Consider the following 24,507-nt stretch of genomic DNA (forward strand, 5'->3'; position numbering starts at 1 on the left):
CCTGCATCAGATGTTTCATTCTCTCTTTAAGATGGTTCACCTAGTTTGTAGTGCTACTCGATTTTGTAACCATTGCTCTGCAGAAAGGATTGTAAAAAAAAAAAAAAAAAAAAAAAAAAAAGGTTATCGACATACGTCCAAACAACAACGTTCTTGCATTTTGCCTTTTCAACTGAAGACGGTCTATTCTCTGGGTCTGCTCGCTTTGTTTAAAAGTTCTAAAACCAGCCACTGTAGATTAGTGTGTTTTAAAAAAAAGTTCCCTTTTTTAGTATGATGTATGTTTCTACTGCCAGAGCTAAAATTGCACAATTGTCTCAGATAAAGACAATTGGAGACATTGGAGATTTTCAGCCAATGAACACATGTCCCTTGGGTAAATGTGGCTTATCTTGTATATTTGAAACTTGCTTTTCTTTTAGCAAAGAAAAGAAAATATAACAGAGATTGGCACAAAGATGGTTTAGTACCTAACGTGTGGGACATGTCCTTGATATCAATCCAACTACACTGTTTACAGAAGTATTCTCCACTCCCAACCATTTTAGCATACAAATTATTCACAGTTCTACTGGTAGTAGTATCTCAGACATTAACGCATTAAAAAAATAAAAAATACGATTCTGAAAATCAGTGCCTTGGATCAGAAAAGGCTCTGCAAATTACTACCAGAGAGCATGACTTCAAACTAAGCTTGTGAACAAGATTCAGAAACATGGCTGTAAAAGAGACCAGTCCATAACCTGGTTCAGATTTGTCAGTCTCTAAAAGTATTGGGTATATCAAACAATTTCATCCAGACATGGCTATCATCAATTCAGCACTTTCACAATAAAAACACATAAAACCACGTCAGAGTACTAAAGAACACCTTAAAAACAGCATTGTTTTTAGTATGTGAATTTCCCAGTGTGCCCTCACCAGGCCTTCGCTGGGCATGATGCTGGTAAGGTGGACCACCTCCAAATGTGCAGACTGAGAGACCAGAGAGTCCGACGACAGAGAGATGATGTGGTCACAAATCCCTGCTAGGGTTTTACACTGAAGGTGGAGAAAAACAAAAAAACACAAACAGGAAGAGAGAAAGAGACACCACGGGAGAAAGAGAGAACGTTATTGAGATTGGTTTTGGCCCACGGGTGATGCTGTGACCTAGCTGGAGGAGGTGAAACAGACATCATTTTATCAGACTGTTCCACATCACCATTTCCATCACTCCATCACACAAACTGTTTCCTGTCACAGTCCGTCCACAGGCATGCCCACAAGATGCCCTGACGGACAAAACAATGCATCACCACCGCTAGCCAGCCCAGCATACCCAGGTGATATTTGCTGAAATTACACAGCTCGCTTTTTGTTCGTTGCCGTTACTCATTTTAAGACATCCCACAAAATCCAACTAGACAGCTCTCCCCGTGGACCAAATTCCTAATTCCTTTTTTTTTTTGCTCCATCCTAAATACGAGCAAACATGCCCGCCGAGTAGGGCAGCTCTTCCTTGGCTTTGTTCTGAGCGAGGCTTGGCCATTTTTCTGGCTATTTGTCTGCTTGATCACACATGCACGTTCATTTCCCATCAGCAACATTTCGGCCTTTTAATCTCGGCTGAGTGACTGCGGTGCTTGTGCAGACCTTTATCCCAGCCGTCCTGTCTCATAGGTTATCCAGACTCAATCCTACTCAATGCACACACACACACACACACACACACACACACACACACACACACGGGCTAAAATGTAAACGGAAAACGGCTAAGAGGTCCGGGGGAGCAGTATTTTTGAGCGCAATGACGCAAAGATAAGAGAATGAAATAATCTTTTAATCTCGATCTATCTGCTGCTGTAAAGGATTGAGGATATGCACGTATGGATGCATGCACACAAACACCGCAGCCTGGAGCATGGGATTCATCCTGTGAGCTGCACATACCCCATCAGTACCTCTTTTTGTGTCAGTGTTCATATATGTATATATATATATATATATATATATATATATATATATATATATATATATATATATATATATATATATATATATATAAAAGTTCAGTCTCCCTGCTACACACCACGCCATATATATATATATATATATATATATATATATATATATATATATATATATATATATATATATATATATATATATATATATATATATATATATATGGCGTAGCAGGGAGACTGAACTTTTGAGAACTTCTGTGAACTTTTTTTTTTAACGGGGGACCTGTAGGTGGGCGTGCAAAAAAGACTCTCTCACTCTATGGACACGTTACAGAAACGTTTCTTCATTCTGGTGATCTCCTGCATTTTCTTCCTCGCCGACGCAGAGTCCCACTTGCTAACACACACCAAGCGCAGTTACATGCTTCATTGTCCGCACCTGCGTGGTCCCACGGCGCACGCTCCCACAAACACACACACGCGCCATTATTGGACAAATACATACTCAGACATTGGAAGAAAAGATGGAGAAGGAACGACTGAGAGAGACACAAAGGCAAGAAGGTGGGAGAGAGAGAGAGTCTAGGAGGATGGGGGAGAAAACAAGGGAAAGAGAAAAAACACACAACTAGGACGGGGTTATGTAATTCCTCTCATCCTTATGCATGCATGCACATAAAAACATTCATACACACTTCACGCTCCATCAGACACGCAGGCTCACACGCACTCACACACACGCACACACACACACACGCACACACTTCCTGTCCATCTGATTGCTGCAGGCTGTAGTCTAGTGGAGACGAGTGAAGCAGTGAGTTCTGCATTATTGAGAAGAAGCAAACTAGCATACAACTGCGCTATAGTGGCCAGCATGAAACCCATGCTGGATTTAAAGCAAGCTATAACTGTGTCTGGGTGCAGTTTACTACATAATTCAATCAGCTGATACATCCGTGTGAAGGAATTTACGTTGGGCTATTATTATTTGAATGTGTTTTGGTTAAATATGATAATGATTATAAGACCGCTGGGAAAATATAGTATTGATTTGCGCTTTTAAAACGGAGGCCTCTTTGAAGCAATCTCTGCTGGTGAGTGTGTTGCTGCAGCATGTTAAAGGTGCATAGCCACGTTATTTGACTGTTTTATTTACTTGTGCTTCAGCAGCTCACTCTGGTTGCATACAAAGTTTTTATGAAAGATTATCACGTCCTGCTGGCGTATTGGTTCGTAATTCTGGTGTTTTATGCTTTGTTTTTGCTCAGTTTGTTCAGTAAACAAAGCCTTTCATGTTTATTTACAATTTTAACAGAAGTATGTACTGCGCATGCGCAGCAGGGGTTAAAACAAGGGGCTAATGGCTATTATCATCTCCTGGCGAAACAACGCAGAATGGCCCAAGATCCGGTCAAGGAAACCCCCCAAAACATTTATGATTCCGAGAGAGAAATGACTAGAATGTCACTGGGAATACAGTATGAACATTACAGCGACATTTAGTAATACAGTATGAACGTTGGTGTTCTCTGAAGCGGACGCAAAAGCTGCCAATTGCTCAGATGTGACCGCAGAGTTGATTGACGTGAGTAAATGTTCTGATATGAGGCTCTTAAAGTTGCTGTAGATCGTTTTGTTTAATTAATAATGGTTGGTCTTCGATCACAGCGAGCTGCCGCTTTACTGCGAGGCATTGCAGACATTCAGGCTCGGTCGGCATTATTTACAATTAATTTATAAATAAAGGAAACCAGAATTATGATAGTTCTGCGATTCTGCCAGTAGATGTCGCCATGTCTGTTTATAATTATCATCGCACCCGAGAGGGAATTATCTTTCGGCTCAAACGGGACTATCAAGATGGAGGCTTGGTGTATATGACCTTATTTTATCATGATCAAATGGTTTTCAGTCTTTTTTATATAAGCATATTACGTGGCTATATACCTTTATACATCCAGTTTTTTAAATGGTTACAGACAGTTAATATCTTACCTGGAATAGCAAACTCTTTTAACTCTCATATTTAGTATAAATACAGATTACTTGTTCTCAGAGACTAAAGTTAACGCCAAGGTTAATTACTGTCTTTAAACAACTTCATTCTGAAAAATGTCACAGAACTTTATGTAAACGCTATACGAACCTTTAAAGCTGTGGGTAGGGAGTTTTGAAAAAAAAAAAAAACGTGGATTTAGCCTGAAAATTTGAACATCACACCCTACGGAGACAGACATCCCTCCTGGCTCTGATTGGTTGTTTCTGACCGGGAGCAGTGTATTTCTGCCAATAGCAGTAGGACCACTGAGAGGATAATTTCAGATAAAAATCAGATAATTTGTCTCATATTTTACAGTCAGGACACAGTGACCGTTTTAACAAATATGTAAAAAATACATTTATACAAACGTTACCTACAGCAGCTTTAAAGCGCTGTCAAGTTTGCATCAGATTATTTATATATAAAGCAATAACAAATTACCCTGGAAAATGGAGGCGGGAGGCATTGCAGCACCAGTTACCCTATTGGTAAGACAATGGCATACTCACTTGGGCTTTACCAAAATCTTTAAAGGCAAAAATAATGTTAGTGTTTGTTACATGCTGACTTTAAAGACAGTAATAAATAAATAGAACATCATTCTGATATTGGTATCTGGTGTAAAACGGGGTAAGGTCAGAGTTAATGTTAGAAAGTGAGAACAACAGTAAAAAAATAAATCCATCTTATATCTTTCTTATTATAAACCTAACATCTGGTATGTATTTGCTGCTATTTAAATCGTTACCATCTGAATCACTCCACGAGTCTAACCTAATTTTACATTTTTCACTATGTGATAAATAAGCATGTATAAAAAGCTCCTTCTAAAAAAAAAACCCTCCGCCTTTCTGTTTTTGTACTGTATCCTTGCACGCCTCCCTCATATTACAGACTCAGTGCAGTTTTTAGCCCAGCAGCAGGGGTTGCACATGCATCTAGGTTTCATAGCGCACATGCACACACTGAGAGCTATTAGGATGTATACATTTCCCGGTTGTTATTTTCCCGTCTTGTCACACGGCATGCAGCAAATCAGGGATATAATGGCCGCAGTACGTCAACCAAAAAGCTTAGGGGTGACTCCTTTTGAAAAAGGGGACATCACACAATGAGCAGAGCTTCATTTCAAATACAGTCGAATGACTCGATCTGGAGACGCAGACATTTTTAGAAAGCATTATCTAACTAATCTGTGTTTGTTCTCTGCTGGTAAATGCTGAGCCATTTTCTGCTCTGCACACTTCGCTCCCTCCACCTGACCTTGAATGGCAACAGGAAGCGTCCCGATCCAACTGTCAGCCCAGATCAGACACTGGATGCTCACTCCGTTTCACACGTGGACACGGACAGTTCCCCATCCACAGGCATGCACGCACACACACACACACACACACACACACACACACACACACACACACACGGCCCACAACTGGGCTTTCAAAAGGCTCGCGGCCTATTCGCACTTCACCAGACACGCGTTTTTACCAAAACCAAACAGCACGGGCAGGCATCGGATCAATTGCAGTCGGAGTGTGCTCAAATGTGTCACTTTTAATGAAAATGTTTTGTTTCCAAAGCCGAATCAATTAAAATGCTTTCTCGGCTTACAACAATCAGAGGTTCTGAGTGGCATCGATTGACATAAAATGTTCCGAAATGGCAAAGCGCTTGGTGCATTTATTGAATGTGTCTTGGAAATATTCTAAAAATATACTTTGCAGACTAGCGTGGGATACGTCCACACAAGCATCCACGGACTGAAAGCAAGGCAAACTAAATGTTTGGAAACCCTGTTTTTGGGCAAACACTTACCACATGAAGGATCTTATTCTCTGTTTCATACACAGTGCAGTCCTGTTAAAGGGGACAGGAGCAGAGAAGGACAAACAATTAACGAAATGGAAACGTCCGCTCCAAATGTCCAGGACAAAAAGAGAATAGGGTCATGATCTTTACATTGTAGTCTATCTAACATGGTTAACTGATCCACATGCAAGATACAGTGTCACGTGAAAACAACATATTGCTGTTTAGAAGTTGTGAAAAGTTCAAACAGATATGGGTACAATTCTTGTAACTCCTGGTAAAGGTATGAAAAAATATTTTATTAAAGTAAAATCTCACACAGATAAAATGTAAAAAAAAAGGAACAATCTTTGTGTAAATTTATTCAGTGAGGAAAATAATGTTTTTCAACTAAATTAGAGAAATTGTTGATAACCCTCTGAGTAATCCATACAACCATCTTTTGTCTCCCCTACAATATTTTCTAAGGTTAAAGCAAACAAATGGATCTTTGACCGTTCCTCAGCCAGTCCTGAGTCATCTCTCATGCTTTCTCTGCTTCAGCTCACTCTGCAGGTTTTCTATTGGATTTAGGTCTGTTGGCTGAGATTGCCATAAAAGAACTTTGATTTTTGTTTCCTGTGTTGATCTGGCCATATGTGCTGGATCATTATCCCCATGAAAGATCCAGTGATGACGCATTTTTAGTTTACTGACAGAGTCCACCTGATTTTCTATCTGAAATATCTTTGTTTGCTTCGGCCTCGTGTTTCTCAAAGGGCCCTTAGATCGGCTGAGCAGCTTGTGATGGTTGTACCAAGAAATAGGCTGAAGCTCGGGGGAGATGGGGCCTTTTCAGCCGTGGCTCCAAAATTATGGAACGAGTTGCCATTAAATGTTAGACCGACTTTTTCTCTCGCTTTTTTTTCAAGTCTCTTAAAAACACATTTATTTTCAGTTGCTTTTGACATCGTCTGAAGTGGTTTGTTGTTGTTTCTTTTTTATCTTTCCAAAGTCTTTGTAGTACATTTTAGTTATATTTTATTGTTAATATTGGTGCCTTGGTTTGAACACTTTTAGTATTGTACGGCACTTTGGGTAAACAGTTTTTTAATGTGCTTTATCAAGAAAAGGGATTTGGATTTATGGAGTTTATGATGCAATGCATTGTTAAAGGTTTCCCACAGCCACAATGTTACAAATGATTTACAGTGGGAATGAGGTGCTTTACAAATTGTTTCACATCACAGTACGGACTTTGCTGCCTAAATCTCAGTGGTAGTTTTAACTGACTAATGCTCACAGTTCCAGTCGAAGTTTAGTAAACGCCAGGTGTTTACCTTTATGATGGTGACAGCAGGGCTATTTTCTGACCACACACCCTTTCAACCAGTAAGCATTTAAATTGTGCCCAATGGTTCTTAGTGGGGGTGGTGTGTTGCTGACCTCGACTTGGGACGTTGTGTTTCGGTGGGCGGAATACTTCAAAGACCTCCTTAATCCCACCAACACGTCTTCCATTGAGGAAGCAGAGCCTGAGGACTCTGGGTCGGGTTCTCCCATCTCTGGGGCTGAGGTTGTTAAAAAGCTCCTCGGTGGCAAGGCCCCAGGGGTGGATGAGATTCGCCCTGAGTACCTTAATGCTCTGGATGTTGTGGGGCTGTGTTGGTTAACGCGGCTCTGCAGCATTGCGTGGACATTAGGGGCAGTTCCCCTGGATTGGCAGACTGGGGTGGTGGTCCCCCTATTTAAAAAGGGGGACCGGAGGGTGTGTTCCAACTACAGAGGAATCACACTCTTAAGCCTCCCTGGTAAGGTCTATTCAGGGGTTCTGGAAAGCAGGGTCCTTCAGATAGTCGAATCTCGGATTCAGGAAGAGCAGTGTGGTTTTCGTCCTGGCCGTGGAACACTGGACCAGCTCTATACCCTCAGCAGGATTCTGGAGGGGGCATGGGAGTTTGCCCAACCAGTCTACATGTGCTTTGTGGATCTGGAGAAGGCATTTGACCGTGTCCCCCGAGGGATCCTGTGGGGGGTACTCCGGGAGTATGGAGTACCGGACCCTTTAATAAGGGCTGTCAGGTCTCTGTACGACGGGTGCCAGAGTCTGGTCCGCATTGCCGGCTGTAAGTCGGACTCGTTTCCGGTGAGAGTTGGACTCCGCCAAGGTTGCCCTTTGTCACCGATTCTGTTCATAACTTTTATGGACAGAATTTCTAGGCGCAGCCAAGGTGTTGAGGGGATCCGTTTTGGTGGCCTTAGGATTGCGTCTCTGCTATTCGCGGATGACGTGGTCCTATTGGCTTCATCAGGGCGTGATCTACAGTTCTCACTGGAGCGGTTCGCAGCCGAGTGCGAAGCGGCTGTGATGAAAATCAGTGCCTCCAAATCCGAGACAATGGTCTTGAACCGCAAAAAGGTAGAGGGTACGCGGAAGAGGATGGATGGATGGATGGATGGATGGATGGATGGATGGATGGATGGATGGATGGATGGATGGATGGATGGATGGATGGTTCTTAGGGACACTTGGTGACTCTTTTTCTAACAGTGAGAAGAGTTAGATGTTGTTGTTTTCCCTCCTCCCTTAACTTCCTGCTGGCTGTGTGCAGTGAAGGAGCAAACATGTGAGTCCCCAGCCAGGCTAGTGGCTGAAGGCTAAAAAAAAACAAACACCGGTGTCACGAAACGGAAAGTTGTTGGTTACTAATTCGAAGTTCTAAAGTTTTACACTGCAAAAAAAGGACTAAATTGAGTAAAATTGTCTTCAATTATCCTTGATTTAAGCGAGCATGTTTAAATGATCTGCCAATGTAACAAGACCTTTGCACTTAAAATAGGAACAACTCATCTCCATTATTTTATTTCAAGTACAGTATATCTAATTAACTTTTTTTAGGGTTAAATATACCCATTATATTGGCAGATAATCTCATTTACCTGCTCAAATCAAGGAAAAATACCCAAATTTCAAGACAATTTTATTTACTTTTGCTTTCCTTTTTTGCAGTAGGGTGCACTTTTACCCATTTATTACTGCTGCAAAAAAGGGACAAATCTATTTTTGAGTCTTTTCACATCTCGGCCAGAGGTGCCAACATATTTACTGCATCTGCATATTTCCCGGGAAGCATCCCACTGAATCCGCCAGATGTGTACGGTAGGCGGTGAATACATCTGTTTGATGCATCAACGCAGGCCCTGCTGCCACCTTTGTCTCTCTCGCTGCATCCCTGGCAGCCCACGGGCTCGTGCGGCCTATTGTGGACCTATGGTGGCCCTTTCTGTTCGATCTCCGCTGGCCCTTGTAATAGGGGATTGGGTGTTATCTGCTCAGCTGCAGGAGTCGCTCTGGGCACAAGCATAAACACACTGAACACATACTCTGAGCAGGCTCTTACTGTGAGGCCACGGTCAAGGTCCAAGAGAGAAAGCATAGTTTTTTGTCCAAACAATGAGATGGCTACAGAGCCAAAGTGTTTGCAAACACCAGCTGCATTGTTTATTTCTTCTTCTGTTTTTTTTAAGCATAGCATGTGTGTGCGGCGTGCTTAAGTAACTCGGGGGAGCGAGCACATGGAGGTCAGGAAATGATGGAGCCCGTTTCAGTCGCAACCATTGGCAGTGAAAGATGTGATCTGTCAATGAGAGTATCTCTTCTCTTTTGACAAATATATCGTACAGCTGCTGAAGACCTAACGCTTCACGTTGCTGCTAAAATATCCTATTTTCCCCCCAGACTGCTGATTGTATTCTGCATGGAGATGTAAGATGGTCTGATGTTTGCGCTGTGCGTGGAAGCACCTGTTGTACAATGGTGGTCAGCTCTAAGCACAGCTGCACGATGTTGTTCTTCAGCAGCGAGTACTCAGTCACACTGGCGAATGGAGACCTGAAACATAGAAGCAGAAGCAGGGTCGTAGTCAGACAAACACACCGGCCACACAAGAAAAAAATGCTAAACTTGAATTTAGGAGTAGGATTTAGGGGTGAATCGGTATAAACATGCGGCGAAATCCAGATGCTGACAGAACAGCACAGAGGAGCTGGGTTCTAGGCCAGCATAACTAGTTAGCCTGATAGTAGCTTGTCTGTCTATGTCCAAAAGTTGAAGAATCAACTAAAGCAAAACCTAACTGTGCACATTTTCCCTGGATATCACTGAAGCTTCTATACAGTACTTTGGAGTACCCCTTGAAACTTTAACGTATTTATATATATTTGTTGGAAGCTGTACAATGTGACATACAGTATAAGAACACTGTGTTATAAAGGAACGAGGGCGGTGGACATTTCAGCCCCAGTCATTATTGGACTATACTATGTCTAGCTGGATGCTTTGGGTCAGAGGTTCACTTTCCAGCAGTACCAACACCTTGTCTCAAGCTTGTTGTAGCCTCCAGAAGGTTTTCTGTAAAGATTGGCTTGCATTTATTTTCATCAACTATAACCAGCTTCCCTATCTCTGTAGAAGAGAATTATCCCCACAGCATGATCCTTCAGCCACCGAGTTTTACCATTGGGATGGTACGCCCAGGGTCTTTACATGACTGCTGTGTTCTCAACATGATTTTTGACAAACCTTGAGGCTAAATCCGTCTAGATTTCTTTTAACTAGCTATTTCTTCTTGCTCTTTCACAAAGTCCAGAAGTGTGGGGCGCATGCTTTTCCTGTTGAATGATTCTTCAACCGATCTGTGGATTATTAAACAGCTAACCTCTGAAAGCAATTTCGTTAACAGAACTTAACTAACGAGGGCTAAATATAAATGCTTACCACGCTTCTAATTTTAATTTGAAAGAAAATCTGCCAAACCTTGCACATTTTCTCTCACATTTTCCAATTATGAACAACTATTCACGTTCTGTCACTCAAAATTCTAATAACACCGAGGTTTGTGGTTGTAATGTGACAAAATGTGAACATTTAAAGTGTGGAGAAGGCTTTTGCAAGGCACTGTATCCAGAAGAAGCCGTAAATGTGCTCAAACAGTTACATTCCTGACGAAACTACAAGACATGGAGTAGCAACAGCTAAAAATAAGACATTTTGTTTTCCTTTTATTTTTGTCTCCTTCAGAGTATGAGCACATATACGACACAGGGGAATGATGAAGAGGAAATAAACAAAAAAATAATAATTTCCCCAAAAAGCAGAAGAGCAATAGCCAGGGACGACATTTAGTTTTATATCACAGAACAATGTCTAGCCCAGGGATCTTCTAAAACTCAATGCTGCTTTGCTTTATGCATAAGCAGCATGATGCTGTATGACTTCATATGCTCATCTAAAGTCTTAATTTTCCAACAAATAATCTAATTTGAATAAACATAATACATTAATTAATACGGATTTTTATAGGTTATTAGTCTTTCTGTTAAAAATGGATAATTAGAGTCAAAATGTGTCTTAGAAAACGGGATTGCGTGAATGAAGGTCTAAACCATAGGTAATAAAGCCCATATAGAAAGCCTATATCTTCTCATTTTACTGATAATTAACAAAAAATGACAAGTTCCAACAGTGATTGAATGTGCAGAGAGGTGGCAGCTTTTTAAAACTGCCATACACTGTAGATTGCCTGAAAAGATGTCTCTATGTACATCTTAGGTTCGATTAAGACATAGAGATAAAAAGAAAAAAAAGGAAAAGGAAATTGTCTAAAATTGTTTAAAAAGTTCCCAGAGAGTCGAAGTGACTGCATGGTGGATCCATCATTTAAATAGCCATTGTTCTATTCAAAACCCAGTGCCATTGGTTCTAGGACTTACTTCTAGCCCATCTTTAGTTATCCGCTAGACTTAGTCGGCAGTATTGACAAGGTTTTTTCACTGAAAGAGATAATCAGCTGTGAAACTGGACCTTAAAAAATATGTTTTTACCTGTAATGAGCAGAGATCTTTAGCATTTGTTCTTTTGAGGAGTAATGGTCGGTGACTTGATTTCAGAAGCTTTCCAGTCAGTGTTTGAAAACAAGATCTGAAGTTTTGTATCCACTGCTCCTGTTTTCTTAGAGTATCACTCATTCAAACATATAAATTCTCAAAAGGTCAGTTCGACATCAGATTTAGACCCTTTATGGTAACCGGCAAACTATACCAAAGACCTGTCTCCTTCCTAATTTACTCATATCATTCATACATCGTATTCATTTCATGGCAGTTGTAATGTTTATTATAAAGTCTACATATACCTGGCACAAAAACTAAGGATATTTGGGTTTGACTGATTTTTTTTTTCTTTCTTTAAACAATGCATCTTGATAATAAATTGTGTACTTTTGGAAAGCATGTTTATTTCTTAATGAATAGTGCCACAATTGGAACAAAAATGCATTAATTCTTTTCGTTTGTGCCTTTGTGAGCAGAGGTGTGTGTGGGGGCTGCATTCATGGACAAAAGCTTTTGGTGGAGGCATTGTGATGGTGTGGGCCAGCTTCTCCATCACTGGAAATGCAGGGCGTGTCATCAGTGGAGGCAAGCCCAATGCTGACATACATAGTTTATATCCCGAAATCAGAGCAATCCCATATCTCCACTCTTAAGAGACTGAGCTCTATCCTCCGAGAGAGAGGATTTGTAGAAAGGATTTCATAGCGTGCCTGCAGTTCTGACCTCGACCCCGTTAAACACTTGTGGGATCAGCTTGGCTCTGCTGCTCATGCCAGAATGACCAACGCAAGCATGCTGGCTGACTGTCAACAAGTGCTGGTGGAAGAACGGGACGCCATCTTAACAGCAGTTTGTGACCCGGCTGATGACCAGTACAGTGCAGAGTTCCGCTCTGAACCAAACTGAAGTAGTTCGGGACCGTACCTCTAGGTTTGAAAGGGGAAAAACTTGACTAAGACATTGTTGTTTATAGGGAATGTTACTTCCCTCCCAGGTGACAAATGAGAATGATCTAGGTTGATTTTACAGTATATTTCTTACTTATTGCTCCTTCAAGGATAAACAAACCTTACCTGTCAAGCCAGGCCAGGAGGTTCTTGGCAGCACCAATTAAATCCACCACTGAGGTAAGGAAATCGTTAGGCAACCGTCTGGAGGCTCGTCCGTCATAATGACCACCCCTCCGTCGGCCCAGGATGAAGTTCTGGAGGTTCTTTGCTGAAGCGTTTAGCTTGTGGGACAGTGTTCTGAGGTTCTCTGTTTCCAAACCATAGTTCTGGAGGATGAAGGGTAAACAGATTCATTGATTAATTATTGGTAGAGTATTTATGACAATCAAAGACTCTATTTGGCTGATGCTAATATGTAGGCTAGATAGTCACTGTACATGTTTGCTGTGTTCAGAGACACAAATCTAAGATTAGATAAAGAAGTATTTAGAGCTTTTACAAACGTCAGTGTTGTGTGTAGCGAGTGGTGGTTGGAATGACGCACAGTGTTCTCATCACAGAAAAAAAAAAATCACTTCCTTTACATGTTAGAACATAAATGGCAATATGCATGAAAGACCACGTGTTTACGCTTTGGGACTAAATGATTTATTTAGTATTTGTTTATATCAAAGAAACGTTGTGTGCAGGAGAATTAGATCCTCTAAAATGATCTAGATCTACATGACAGAAAGCTTCGGCAGGGGTCACAAGAGGAGACCTTTTCCTACCACTCCATTTATTAATAATAATAATAACAATAATAATAATAATAATAATAATAATAATAATAATAATAATAATAATAATAATAATAATAATAATAATACATTTTATTTAAAAGGTGCCTTTCTGGACATTCAAGGTCACCGTACAAAAGAAGATGCATAGTCTAGCCATTTTTTATGTTATATTCCAGTGTTATGTGTGAATTATAAAGCGTCATTCTCACCTTTTACAGTTGAAAACTAGATCCTGTAACAACGTATATTTTATACAGAGAAAAATAACCTTTCTTTGTTACTGTCTGACATTAAATCAAACAAAATCTTTCCTGTTTTAGAATTAACAAAATTATGTCTATAAATACCAGAATAATGAAATACATTTCACGGAACATCTACTTTTTTAGCTCTTCAATACATTTTCTTCTGTAGCTGGATTCCCTGTGAGTGCAGGAAATTTGAATTTATTATCTTCAGGTGCGCCTCTCGCCCAGTGAACCCTGGAGATAGGCACCAGCACCCCCCGCGACCCCATGAGGGATAAAGCGGTTCGGAAAATGGATGGATGGATGGATGGATCTTCAGGTGCTGCATAGATATAGTTATATTATTTTGGGGGTCATATTTTTCAAGCTGTTCTGTTTTCTCTGTTCTACATTATGTTTTTTTTTATTATTATTATTACATTTGCTGCCGATCTGCTAAACAAGGTCATGGATTTCCGACTAACCAATTGTGGGAATCATCCATTCTTATGTCTCAGGTCAATTTTAGTCCAAGCTGAAGTCCGAAGCTACAAATGAATAAGTCAAAAGGTTCGGTTGTCACCGTCCCCAGCATACTACAAAAATGGCCGAACGTGGTGGAGTGGAACGACGAGGTGTGAAGTGCCTCCTTTAGATTTAAAGAGACGGCACCAAAATGAGTTTGATCTCAGACTCACCTCAGAACGGGGGTAAAAGAAGGAATGTGGCGGGGGGTAAATTAATGAGGAATTCAGACCAAAGCATTGTAGTTCCACTTTATGTAGACCTCAACTGAATGATTTAAATGTGAAATGAAAGACATTAGAACACATCATATGTCCCCTTTAATGTATTTTTTTTAATATATTCTTACTTTTTTCAGATCTAGAAGTTATCATGTATCTAATTAGTCTTTGCTAGAATTGCCTGTATGTCTGAGGGTAGTCCTTGACAAGCTTCTCACTATACTTTGCGATTCCTCCTAAAAGAACTGCTGTAATTGGTTAAAGTTTTAGGCATCATTGTTAACAGGCAACTTTTCAGCTAGGTTTATTAATGTGCTATGTTGCTAGATCAGGGTTTGAGACTGCAGCATCAAAAAATGTATGTTGTTGTCCTTAACTCCCTTTGAAACTAATCTGCTTTGAGTCATTGTCCATTTGTAGGACCCATTTGTGCCTAAGGTTTAACTTCCAGGCTGATGTTTTCAAGATGCCACCTAGTTTGTGACGTGTTCCTGTCAGAATCCCCAGGATTTTGATTTACTTGTGTTTTGCACTTCTCTAGTGTTGGTTATTATCTCTAGATTTGTGTGTCTGTCGTTAGTCGTTTTTTTCCTGCTCGTTATGATTTTAGTAGTTTATTCTTGTTAGATCATTATTTCCCTGCTTGCCTGTCCTCAGTTTTGTTAGTTAGGATATTCCATCTTATTTGATCATTATTCATGTATTCCTATTAGATTCTGCTTCCCTCCTGTCTCTGTCAGATCCTTGCTCTCTTGCTCTCCTTCAGCCAAATTACCTTTACTCTTCTCGCCTGTGTTAATCTCCTCCACCTGCTGTCCCTTTCCTCTCCTCTCCTATATTAGTCAGCCCGTCCTGCCACACCCATTGTCAGGTCCCAGCGTACCATGTTCTGGTCTGCTCATGTTTGCTTCCTGGTCCTTGTTCTCCTCTGCCAAGATTGTGAGTTGCTTTTACTTTAATAAATCCCTGGTAGCCTCATCATGCAGTCCATATATGGATTATTTCACTGTGAATAATAACGTTCTCCTACCAGCTTGAGCCAGCATCTTTGCTTTTACTCTGGGGTTGACTGATTTTGCTCCAGCGACATGCTTGATGCATCATGTATGTAAACTTCTGATCTTGAAGAAAGTAATAAACAATCATCTCTTTCAATATTATTGATTTAATGTCTGTGAGGAAAAACAAGGGAAAGTACCTTTTTTATGCAATGCGTGCTAATATCTTGTTTCAGCCGGCTGTACAACAATACCGACACAATATACCTACTAAGTCAGGAGACTTGAGATGTGTTTTAATTGACTGGCATGTCATAAAAGTGAAACAAAAAACTGCTCACATATCTTTTTTTTTTTTAAACAACACATTGTGTGCGTTTTGCTACTTGAATTGGTTTTACGCTGAATCTTTTCCCCCACTTCAAGCTAAATTTACATTTTTTCAGCATGTGATTAATAAGCATATTTAAAAAAAGCCACATCTAAAAAAATAAAAAATCTGTGTGTTTTAGTGTTTTCTCCCTGTACACACATCCACCTCCCACATTTCACAGATCTAGGGATGTGCAGTTTCCTGCTCTGGGTTGCACATGCGTATGGGTTGTTGTTGCCCTGTGTGGCATGTAACAAATCAGGGGTTTGATTGCAGTGACACTTAAACCAAAGAGCTTTGGGCTGACTCTCAAACTTTTTAGCATTATTAGCTTTCCGTCTCCAAATTGTTTAAAGCCATAGTAATCAGGATGGAGTGAAACTTCTGAATTTGGAGAAAGTAATAAAATAAATCTAAAAAAAAAAATCACAATCTTAACTGACCTACAGAAAATATTTTATCTGGTTAAATATCAGACAGTGGAGGCAATCTGATGTCTTTTTGTAAGGTTTATGTTAACTTCTGGTTTTTAACTGTTTGTCGGCAGAGCTGACAGCAATCTTTACTGATACAAACATTAAGAATTGAAGCTCTTTCAGGGAAGCTTGTTGCATCTTCAAAGTGCACACGCAGTTTATGACCAACCATAATTGTGTACAAATGCATGTATGCTCAAAGAAAAGGCAAAATTCAGTGTACCACGGTATGGACAGAGTCAGTGACTTCTTGCTTTGCTGTTGCCATCTCAGTTTATGTCTTCTTTGCCTTTAACCACTGATCGCCTGAGCATCTTGAGCTGCAAGTTGACTAATGTATAATGATCTATGAGCTACTATCAATTAAGTAATAATTAGCTGGATTAATCAAAAAATGGGTCCAACTCCCCCGCTGTGTCAGTCGCTCCAGAAATCAAAATCCTGAAGTGTCAGCCAGAGCATCGGATCAGACACTAGCATGAGAATAAGCAATGTAACTCACAGCTCTTTGCTACAACGTTTGCATGGCTCTTCTGTAGATGCCATGACAGTATTGTGAATGGTGAGAAAATATGGCTTCCCTAAGTTGTCACACTTAGGCTAAAATACTCTGGCAGCCTGGGTCAGATGAAAACCGCATTATGTTTGCTACAGTAGTAAGATGATGTTGGGGTCATATTTACTTAAAGCCATGCATCCTTATATATATATATGCATCCAGACACTTTTAATTGGGATTGTCTTAAAGGGCAAAACTAGTTGGAAATTCCTGCTTCGGAGTGTGACTTTGTTAGCTTGAATTATCCGTACTATACCGCGCGTTGGAAAGCAAGAGAAACACTTGTTAGCATGACTGCCTAATGTAAGTGTGAATGAGTCCTTACTGTTAACTCTACAGACAATAAATAATAGAGCTGAAGAACATAAAGAATCCCAACCGTTGTTGCAGTTTGGTTGTAGGCTGTATCACAATTGCAAAGGAAAGCTTGGTTTCAGCATGTGGTTGCCTTTGATATCTGAGGCGCCATACATAGAAACATAGTTGTAGCCAGAGGAGTATAGATGGTCACTCGGAAGGACTTTCACTGTCTTTTATATAAACACCTGATAACGATCTTTTTTGACCAGAATGCAATAGCTGAAAGAGAGGAACGAGCAGTTAATCCCAATCGATTTCACCATCACAATATTCAACCCTCCATGTTTTCTTAATATATTATTTATAAGAAGTAAAATTTCACAACTTTGATTGGTTAAACCGAAAAGAACATCATACTCCCAACAGTCACTAAACTCGGAGTAACCAACATCTTTAAAAGACAGAGGACCCTTCATACCCATGAGTTTGGTTTTCCAGCTAAACATCAATTGTCCAACCTTTCCAGGGTTTTTTTTATCTCTGGCGGGGGAAGAACCGGGGTTTGGATTTGGGTGTTCCATTTGGACACGCAGAAACCGACCAGAAACTACCCCTGCCGGCCCGATGCAACATGCCGCCACACACTAATGTCTCTGTCGCAAACCCAGACGACAATTTCACAGGTTTTGACCCTTTTGCTGTGAACCTGCCACATCTGTGCTGCAAAACAACAGAGCCATTACGCCTCACATTTCCACGGGAACAGCGAGCGAGCCGGCGGAGTAGCCCATTACGGCACTGTGTGACCCTTCTAAACAAACACACGGACACATTGTGCTCCGTGTCCCAAGGCACCCCGAGTCACGTCCTCCCCTCACAGAGCCTGATCCCTGCTTGACAAAAAAAAAAAAAAAAAAAAGGCTTCACACACAAACACGTACACATTCAGAAAGTCAGATTCGCAAGCCGGCGCAAGATGTATCTCTTCCTCCTCCGACCGCCTCTAAGATCTTGTCGACACAGTCACGAACCGCAGTGATTACAAAGGAGAAGAGTATCATGGTGGCGGCGGCGGAGAGAGAGAGAGAGGAAGAGACACAAGAGAGGAACGAGGCATCCGAGGAACCAGAAAGACAAGAGGGAGAGGAGACGACAGAGAGCACCCAGGGATGCATCTCGCTTAAACTGGGTCAGACACACACACACGGCGCCCTGCACGCTTTTCTGCGCTCTGTGTGAACAGAGAGACGTATGCGTGCACTCGGAGCGTACATGTTTGCACAGCTGTAATGAGGCTGTCACGTGACTCAAGCTAAATCTGTGTGCAGCTGCCTCCGGCGGAGAGAGAGAGAGAGAGAGAGAGAGAGAGAGAGAGAGAGAGAGAGAGAGAGAGAGAGAGGGGCTGCGTGCGTGTTGATACAGAAAGAAGTCGTTTAAAAGCGCCATGCAGATGTGTGCGAATCAATACCGTAAGAGGATGATGCCATTAGAGCCCCCTCCCTCCCCACAGCGCCCCCGCCATCCCCACTGGTGTCGGCGTAGTTGCCACAGCAACCGCTTTATGGAGTGGCCTCTCCTTTCCGCCGCCGCTCTTGCGTTAAGTCACAATCAAACATGGTGTGCGACATGCTCTGTCATATAATCTTTTCCCTTCAAATACACAAAAGTCAACAACTGTTCGTTAGGGGGGGGTATTGATTCTGCATTAGTACCGGAGCTCTGTTTAATCCTTGAACAGGCCGGAATGGCTTTTTTGCCTCGTGCAGAATTTTCTTTTTAATTTGTATGGCAGACCTTTCTATAATGAATCAAGCTGTAATTTTCATGGTAGACCGTTTTGTTTTCCTTCTTGTTGTTCTTTAGTTTGAGAAACACGTATTTATAGTCGGACGGTTGAAATGAGGCATATAGTGCAGATTAATGCAAATCAAAACGCACTGATTTGATTTAGTTTAAGATGACCCAGTTCAAGGAAACTATTAGATAACTACTCTGTAAAAAGGCTGATTTGAAGAAACTGGTGAGCTGCTCTGTGTGTGAGTCAAACAGCCAGACGACAGCTGGAGAGAAAGGACAGAAATCAGGATGCTGTGTTTCCTGGTTGAATTTGTACTCAATCCCCCATTTGACACTGTGTTTCTGGGAACGTGAAAGCTGTAATATCAGAAATATATCATGTGGCACCATAAATGCTCATTTTTATGCCATGCTGACACATTTCTTGAAAATATATATTTTTTTAAACCTAAACTACTACCAAGGTGATCTTGCACACGTTAGACAGGGCAAAGTTTGGGGGACCTGGCTGGTCAAGGCATACAGTCCATCTGAGACAGACACACTTCACAAACAGACAAGCAAACCACTGACTTGTTGAGAGTCTGGACCTGCTTTGCATGCACGCCTAAACAGGAGTGCCTGGTGTATTAAAACCATTAATTTCCATGATTCATTTAATTGGAAAATTGGACAATTGTTTTATCATGGAATGAATATGAAAGTATAAAAACCAAATTTAATTATGATGCAGAAAATGTATTAATTAATTCTCCCTTTGAAAAACTTATCCTGAGCTAGAACTGAACAAATAAAAAAAATTAGATATTGCATTTGAGGCGGTGACTGAACTTCTCTAACTTTTTTTAAAGGGTGTACTATCTCAAGCAGTTTTAACCTCGATCTTTTTTTCCCCCTCACTTGTCTTTCTGGGATTCCGTACAAACATGTTGGCACACTTCAAGATTTTAGATTTTTTTCATAACGCGGGAAACTTAAACCTACAGACTGCAGGTCATCAACAGATATTAGAAAACGAATAAAGCCAGTGACTCCTGTAGGGCTCATTCAAAAAGGACCAGATTTTGTCCCATTCCAAGACGTAAAATGGGATCTGGAAAATTCCTGGAAATAATCAACATCCCAGTACAGCTCTGTACAAATTAACTACGTGCGGATTACAACAATACAGCGTGTCTGCACTCCACAGCAATAAAGATTCTCCCAATTTAATTGAATTGTTCGGTGTAAAGCCCAGTTCCCATAACAACCACCATTTGCTCCCCCTAAATACTGTATACAGGTTTAGCACATGCTTGCTAAGGCCCAGATCTTCCTGCATAAATGGCAAAACTGAAAGCTCGGTTAATGTTTACTACACACAGTCAGGGTGAGTCGAAGAGTGACGCCCCCCATTACAAAAGCAAAACAAATCAAACGCTAAATCATCACAGTGGAGCCCAGGGATACAGATTGTCTTCTTTCATATATTTAATGACATTGTTGATGACGGTAATCTAGCCTCAGCTAGATGTTTTCAATCTATTCTTTCACAGTCAGGATGAAATTTGAACAGCGTGCTAAACGGTGAATTATAGTTTGTATCTAGAGAGCCTTGTCTCTGTTCTAGGTCACAAATACGATGCGGCACAGTCAGAGAAGCTGTGGAACATCTTCATATGTTATCTTAAAATGTCCTAAATGCTGACTTTTCTAATTCTTCTTATAAATAAAAAACTTCCTTTACCAAGGGCTAAACTGTGAATCATTTCAGGATACTTTTTGATTACCTGTCGCTATCGTCGGTTTGGGCAGAAGGTTCGATCTGGCATAACCCGAGAAGCCTTCCACCCTCTTCCAGGTGTGTTTGATTTGACAGGGCTAGGGCTACGTTTAACTGGGCTGCACGAGGAGACGACGTTTCCGTCTACACAGACTTTTCACACCAGGATTAAACAAATGAAAGAAAATGTGGTTCAGGGTTTTTTTTTGCCTTTATTCACATTTCATCAAAAAAAGTTGAATCTATTACTGAAACTTAAGAATGGAAATAAGCTTGTGGTCCTCTAACTATGAACCAAACTAATTTCCCATCGTCAGGATTGATAAATATTGAAAAGCTATGTAATTGCTTTTGTGGCGTCATGTTGCCGTTGTGGCTCTAGAGCCTGGACAAATTCTATTTAGCAGAACGGAGGATTGTAAAAGTTTCAGACCCCTCCTCTTATGCCTAAAAGTAACATCGTCAACGGTCTAATTTATTGCATCAAATACGTTAAAAAAATGCAACTGTGTTGCCAAAGAAACAATATTGACTGCAGCCAATCTTATTTTCAAACAGATTTGAAGCATATCTATTTAAGCCAATTCGGCTGCACAGCGTTACCAATAGAGGTCTTGGTAACACTGCATTCTGCAGCAAGAAGGTTCTGACCTCAGCTTAGGGTCTTTCTGCATGGAGTTTGCATGTTCTGCCTGTGCATGCATGGGTCTCTGGGTACTCTGGCTTCCTCCCACAATTAGGTGTGTGTGTGTACACCTAATTGTGGGACGAAGGAACTCGTGGTCATCCAGCACCGATAATCGGAGGGATGGATAAACAGCAAAAGTAAATATCCTGTTCAGGCCACTAGTTTTGGGCCTTGACCGTCAATTATAGACGATTATAGTCATGTGTTTTCATCAGGGGATGAATATTTTTGAAATACTTCACAATGTATTGTTAACAATACAAATGTGCATTTCTGCAGAATGAGCTGTTCAGCGTGCAGCGCTGCGACCGTTGACTCCATCCAGCATGTACCCGAGGCGCGGCCAACAGGACAAACAGAGGGGGAGCTAGAGGGATATCTCCCAGACGTTCCATGACATGTAGCTGTAATAACATCACAGACATATTTGTCTAATAACAATGATAATAACAACCTTTCAGGGTTTTCAAAGCGACTGGAATCAACAGATCCGTTTTCATGTCGGAATGGTGAAACGTGTGAATTCGCTGTTGCGCTTTCAACATGAATAATTGTGGCGTTAACCTATGTGAACTGTACTTTGAGCTTGTTCTTGTTCGGTGGGAACTTGCACAACATTAAGAGACCCTGTTTTTCAAATTCTTATCTTTGAATGAGTGTATGCGTGTGTCTGTGTGTGTGATAGACGGTCCGAGTGTGTCCATATTCTCAGGCCATATAGTTATTGGTACTCATTGCCATGCTGAAATATTTGAATGAGAAGAGGTGCTGATTAGCACACACATACACACACACACACACACACACACTGACAGACCCTCTTCCACACATTTGAACAGCTCCTACTAATCCAGCCATGTGTGCCTGAGAGATAAGGTGCATCCTGCATGCTCTTTCTACATATTCTCCCTCTCTCTTTCCCTCTCACCTCTCTTCCGCTCCCTCTTTTCACTCGTTCTGGGAGAGTAGCACCTAATTCCCCCTAATTCTCTAATCCTGAGCAGGGCCACTGAACATACAGTCAGCAGTGACCGAGGCAGAGCACGCAAGGCAAAGACTCAAGTCATAGAGGACTGTTTTCTATTTATTTATTTTTCCCCCACCGCTGTTCTGTAAGCCAACATCAATGACCGATGCAGCAGAAAAATATCAACTATTAGCCTTTGGAAATTTGTCTTTCCTTGATAATTGCTTCCCTTAAAAAGATTCTTTTTTGCATATTCTAGCTATGCGTTTTTGATAAAAGATGGCGCAAAATGCATGTAAGGAGCGCCGGCAGCATGTGCGCTCTGGATTCTGCGTAAAACAATGAATAATACATTTTGAGAGCAGAAAATACTGGCAGCTGTGCAAAAGACTGTTTTAATAAAAGACTTCAAAAGCACAAAAGCTGGTAAGCTACGGTATGTGGTCGAAGAATTAAAGCCAGCTCACCTGTAGAAACATGCAGGAAATGTAACTGAGTCATACTGAGAGGGCCGATGAATGAACAACTGGGCCAGCTAGCAGCTAACTCAATTCATGAATATTGTATTACAAAAACCTCTTGGTTCATCTGCACTTGTAGAAATATTCTTTCACGCAGAGTGAAGAGCTTTCCCGCTGTGCTACAGCGACCCTGCCAGCATTTCAGTGTGCTCATGGTTTCTAAATACAGAAAAGTTTGGACTCACCTTCCCATTCAATGGTTTGTCTTTGCTTTTTTTTTTTTAACTACCTCTTGGAACTCCGTCAAGACAGCCGGAAAGCCATTTCTGGTGTCTAACCTCATGAGGCGCAGCGAGATCAGGCCAAGGGTGACCGAAGCAGTTATCAAGACACAGACATGCATATTATCTGCGTTTGACAGAGAATGACAGCCATTCTGTGGAAAGACCAAAGAATGGCCGTCCACTGACACTTCCTCTCCAGACTAGCTGAGCTTTTGGAGGATCGACACAGAAGAATGGTAGAATATAGCCATAAAAATGTGTGCCAGGTTTGTAGAGGGATGCCCAAGAAAACCTTTGTGTGTGAGGCGGTGAGTGCTGCTAAAGGGGCTTCAACGAAATGCTTTTCCACGGTGAAGGCTGTCATTATCAGTTACTGTCTGTAAATCTGTAACGTTGCAAAAAACGTGGGAAAAGTTTAACAATTCTGAGAAATATGAGTATTTAATTCTGCTTCAGTTTCTCTTGCATGTTTCCGAATTGCAAACTTTTTAGCTAAGTTAATTTTAACGGAATTCAATGGAATTTCAACCAAGGGCAAAAATATCAAGATTTCATGTAGTGTTATGCATTGGTCGTTCATGTTATAGTCAAAAAGTAATTGTTGTGGTCTGATCACGTTTAATGCAGAGTTAGACTGAGAAAATGTTTTTTAATTTTGACCCAAATATAACTTTCGCAGTAGTCCAGGTTATGGGTTATTATTTTTCATGCCCTCTTATATGAACAATAAATGCACATTTTTATGAAAAAAAAAATGGTTTTAAACCATTCAACTAATTTCTTGGACTGAAAACGTAATTAATACGATCAATGAATAAAAGCCAATTTCCATATAGGAACATAGTAAATCAACGGTAAATATTTTAAAGCAGTATTGGCTATACTAACCAAACAGGTATCAGGACAGAATTAGCAGACATTAGACCCAAACAGCTCTCAAAAGCTAATTTCGGTTCCACCTGTAAACCTCTCTTTAGTCAGCCAGCAGTGTTGTTCGAGAGTGTCTCGTTGAGGGATCAGGCTGTTCAGACAGTCAATGATGGGACTAACATACCGACCTTTACAACCATGTATACTTATTTTCATCCTCAGGTCAAATAGCAAAGCAACAGAAATGCACTACACCAGAACTTCTGCTCAGGAACCTCTTCAAAGTGGCTTTTTTCCTCAAAATACTCCAGCCATTGATAAAAGATCTGCACCGCACACCCATCAAATTACCAAATAGCCATGTTACCACCCCCAAATTGTATTGGCTGAACTTGTCAGGTGAAAACGATTTAGCCCAGAGACTGACCAGGGCGCAAAGCAGGTCCACGGCTTCCAGGATGAGCTCCTGGTGTCCTATTCTGGTGACACCGAGCTCTTCCAGCTCCTGGTGGGTGATGTGCAACAGCTGCTCTCCTCCTATCTGCTCCCGCTCAAAGCTCTTCACGTACTGCTGGAGGCAGTCGTCCAGAC

General features: G+C 41.1%; 1 protein-coding gene across 1 annotated transcript in view; it reads right to left on the reverse strand.

Moving 5' to 3' along the window:
* The window catches only part of si:ch211-26b3.4 (connector enhancer of kinase suppressor of ras 2), a gene marked incomplete at its 5' end in the record, with an annotated part of 68,833 nt that extends 44,326 nt beyond the window's left edge, over positions 1 to 24,507 (reverse strand). The window contains 5 exon segments of the mRNA XM_036126903.1: positions 922 to 1,041; positions 5,812 to 5,853; positions 9,589 to 9,676; positions 12,750 to 12,952; positions 24,344 to 24,507. Of these exon segments, the coding sequence (XP_035982796.1) occupies positions 922 to 1,041; positions 5,812 to 5,853; positions 9,589 to 9,676; positions 12,750 to 12,952; positions 24,344 to 24,507 (617 nt within the window).

Source organism: Fundulus heteroclitus, chromosome 23 (assembly GCF_011125445.2).
Source record: "Fundulus heteroclitus isolate FHET01 chromosome 23, MU-UCD_Fhet_4.1, whole genome shotgun sequence".
Taxonomy (NCBI): domain Eukaryota; kingdom Metazoa; phylum Chordata; class Actinopteri; order Cyprinodontiformes; family Fundulidae; genus Fundulus; species Fundulus heteroclitus.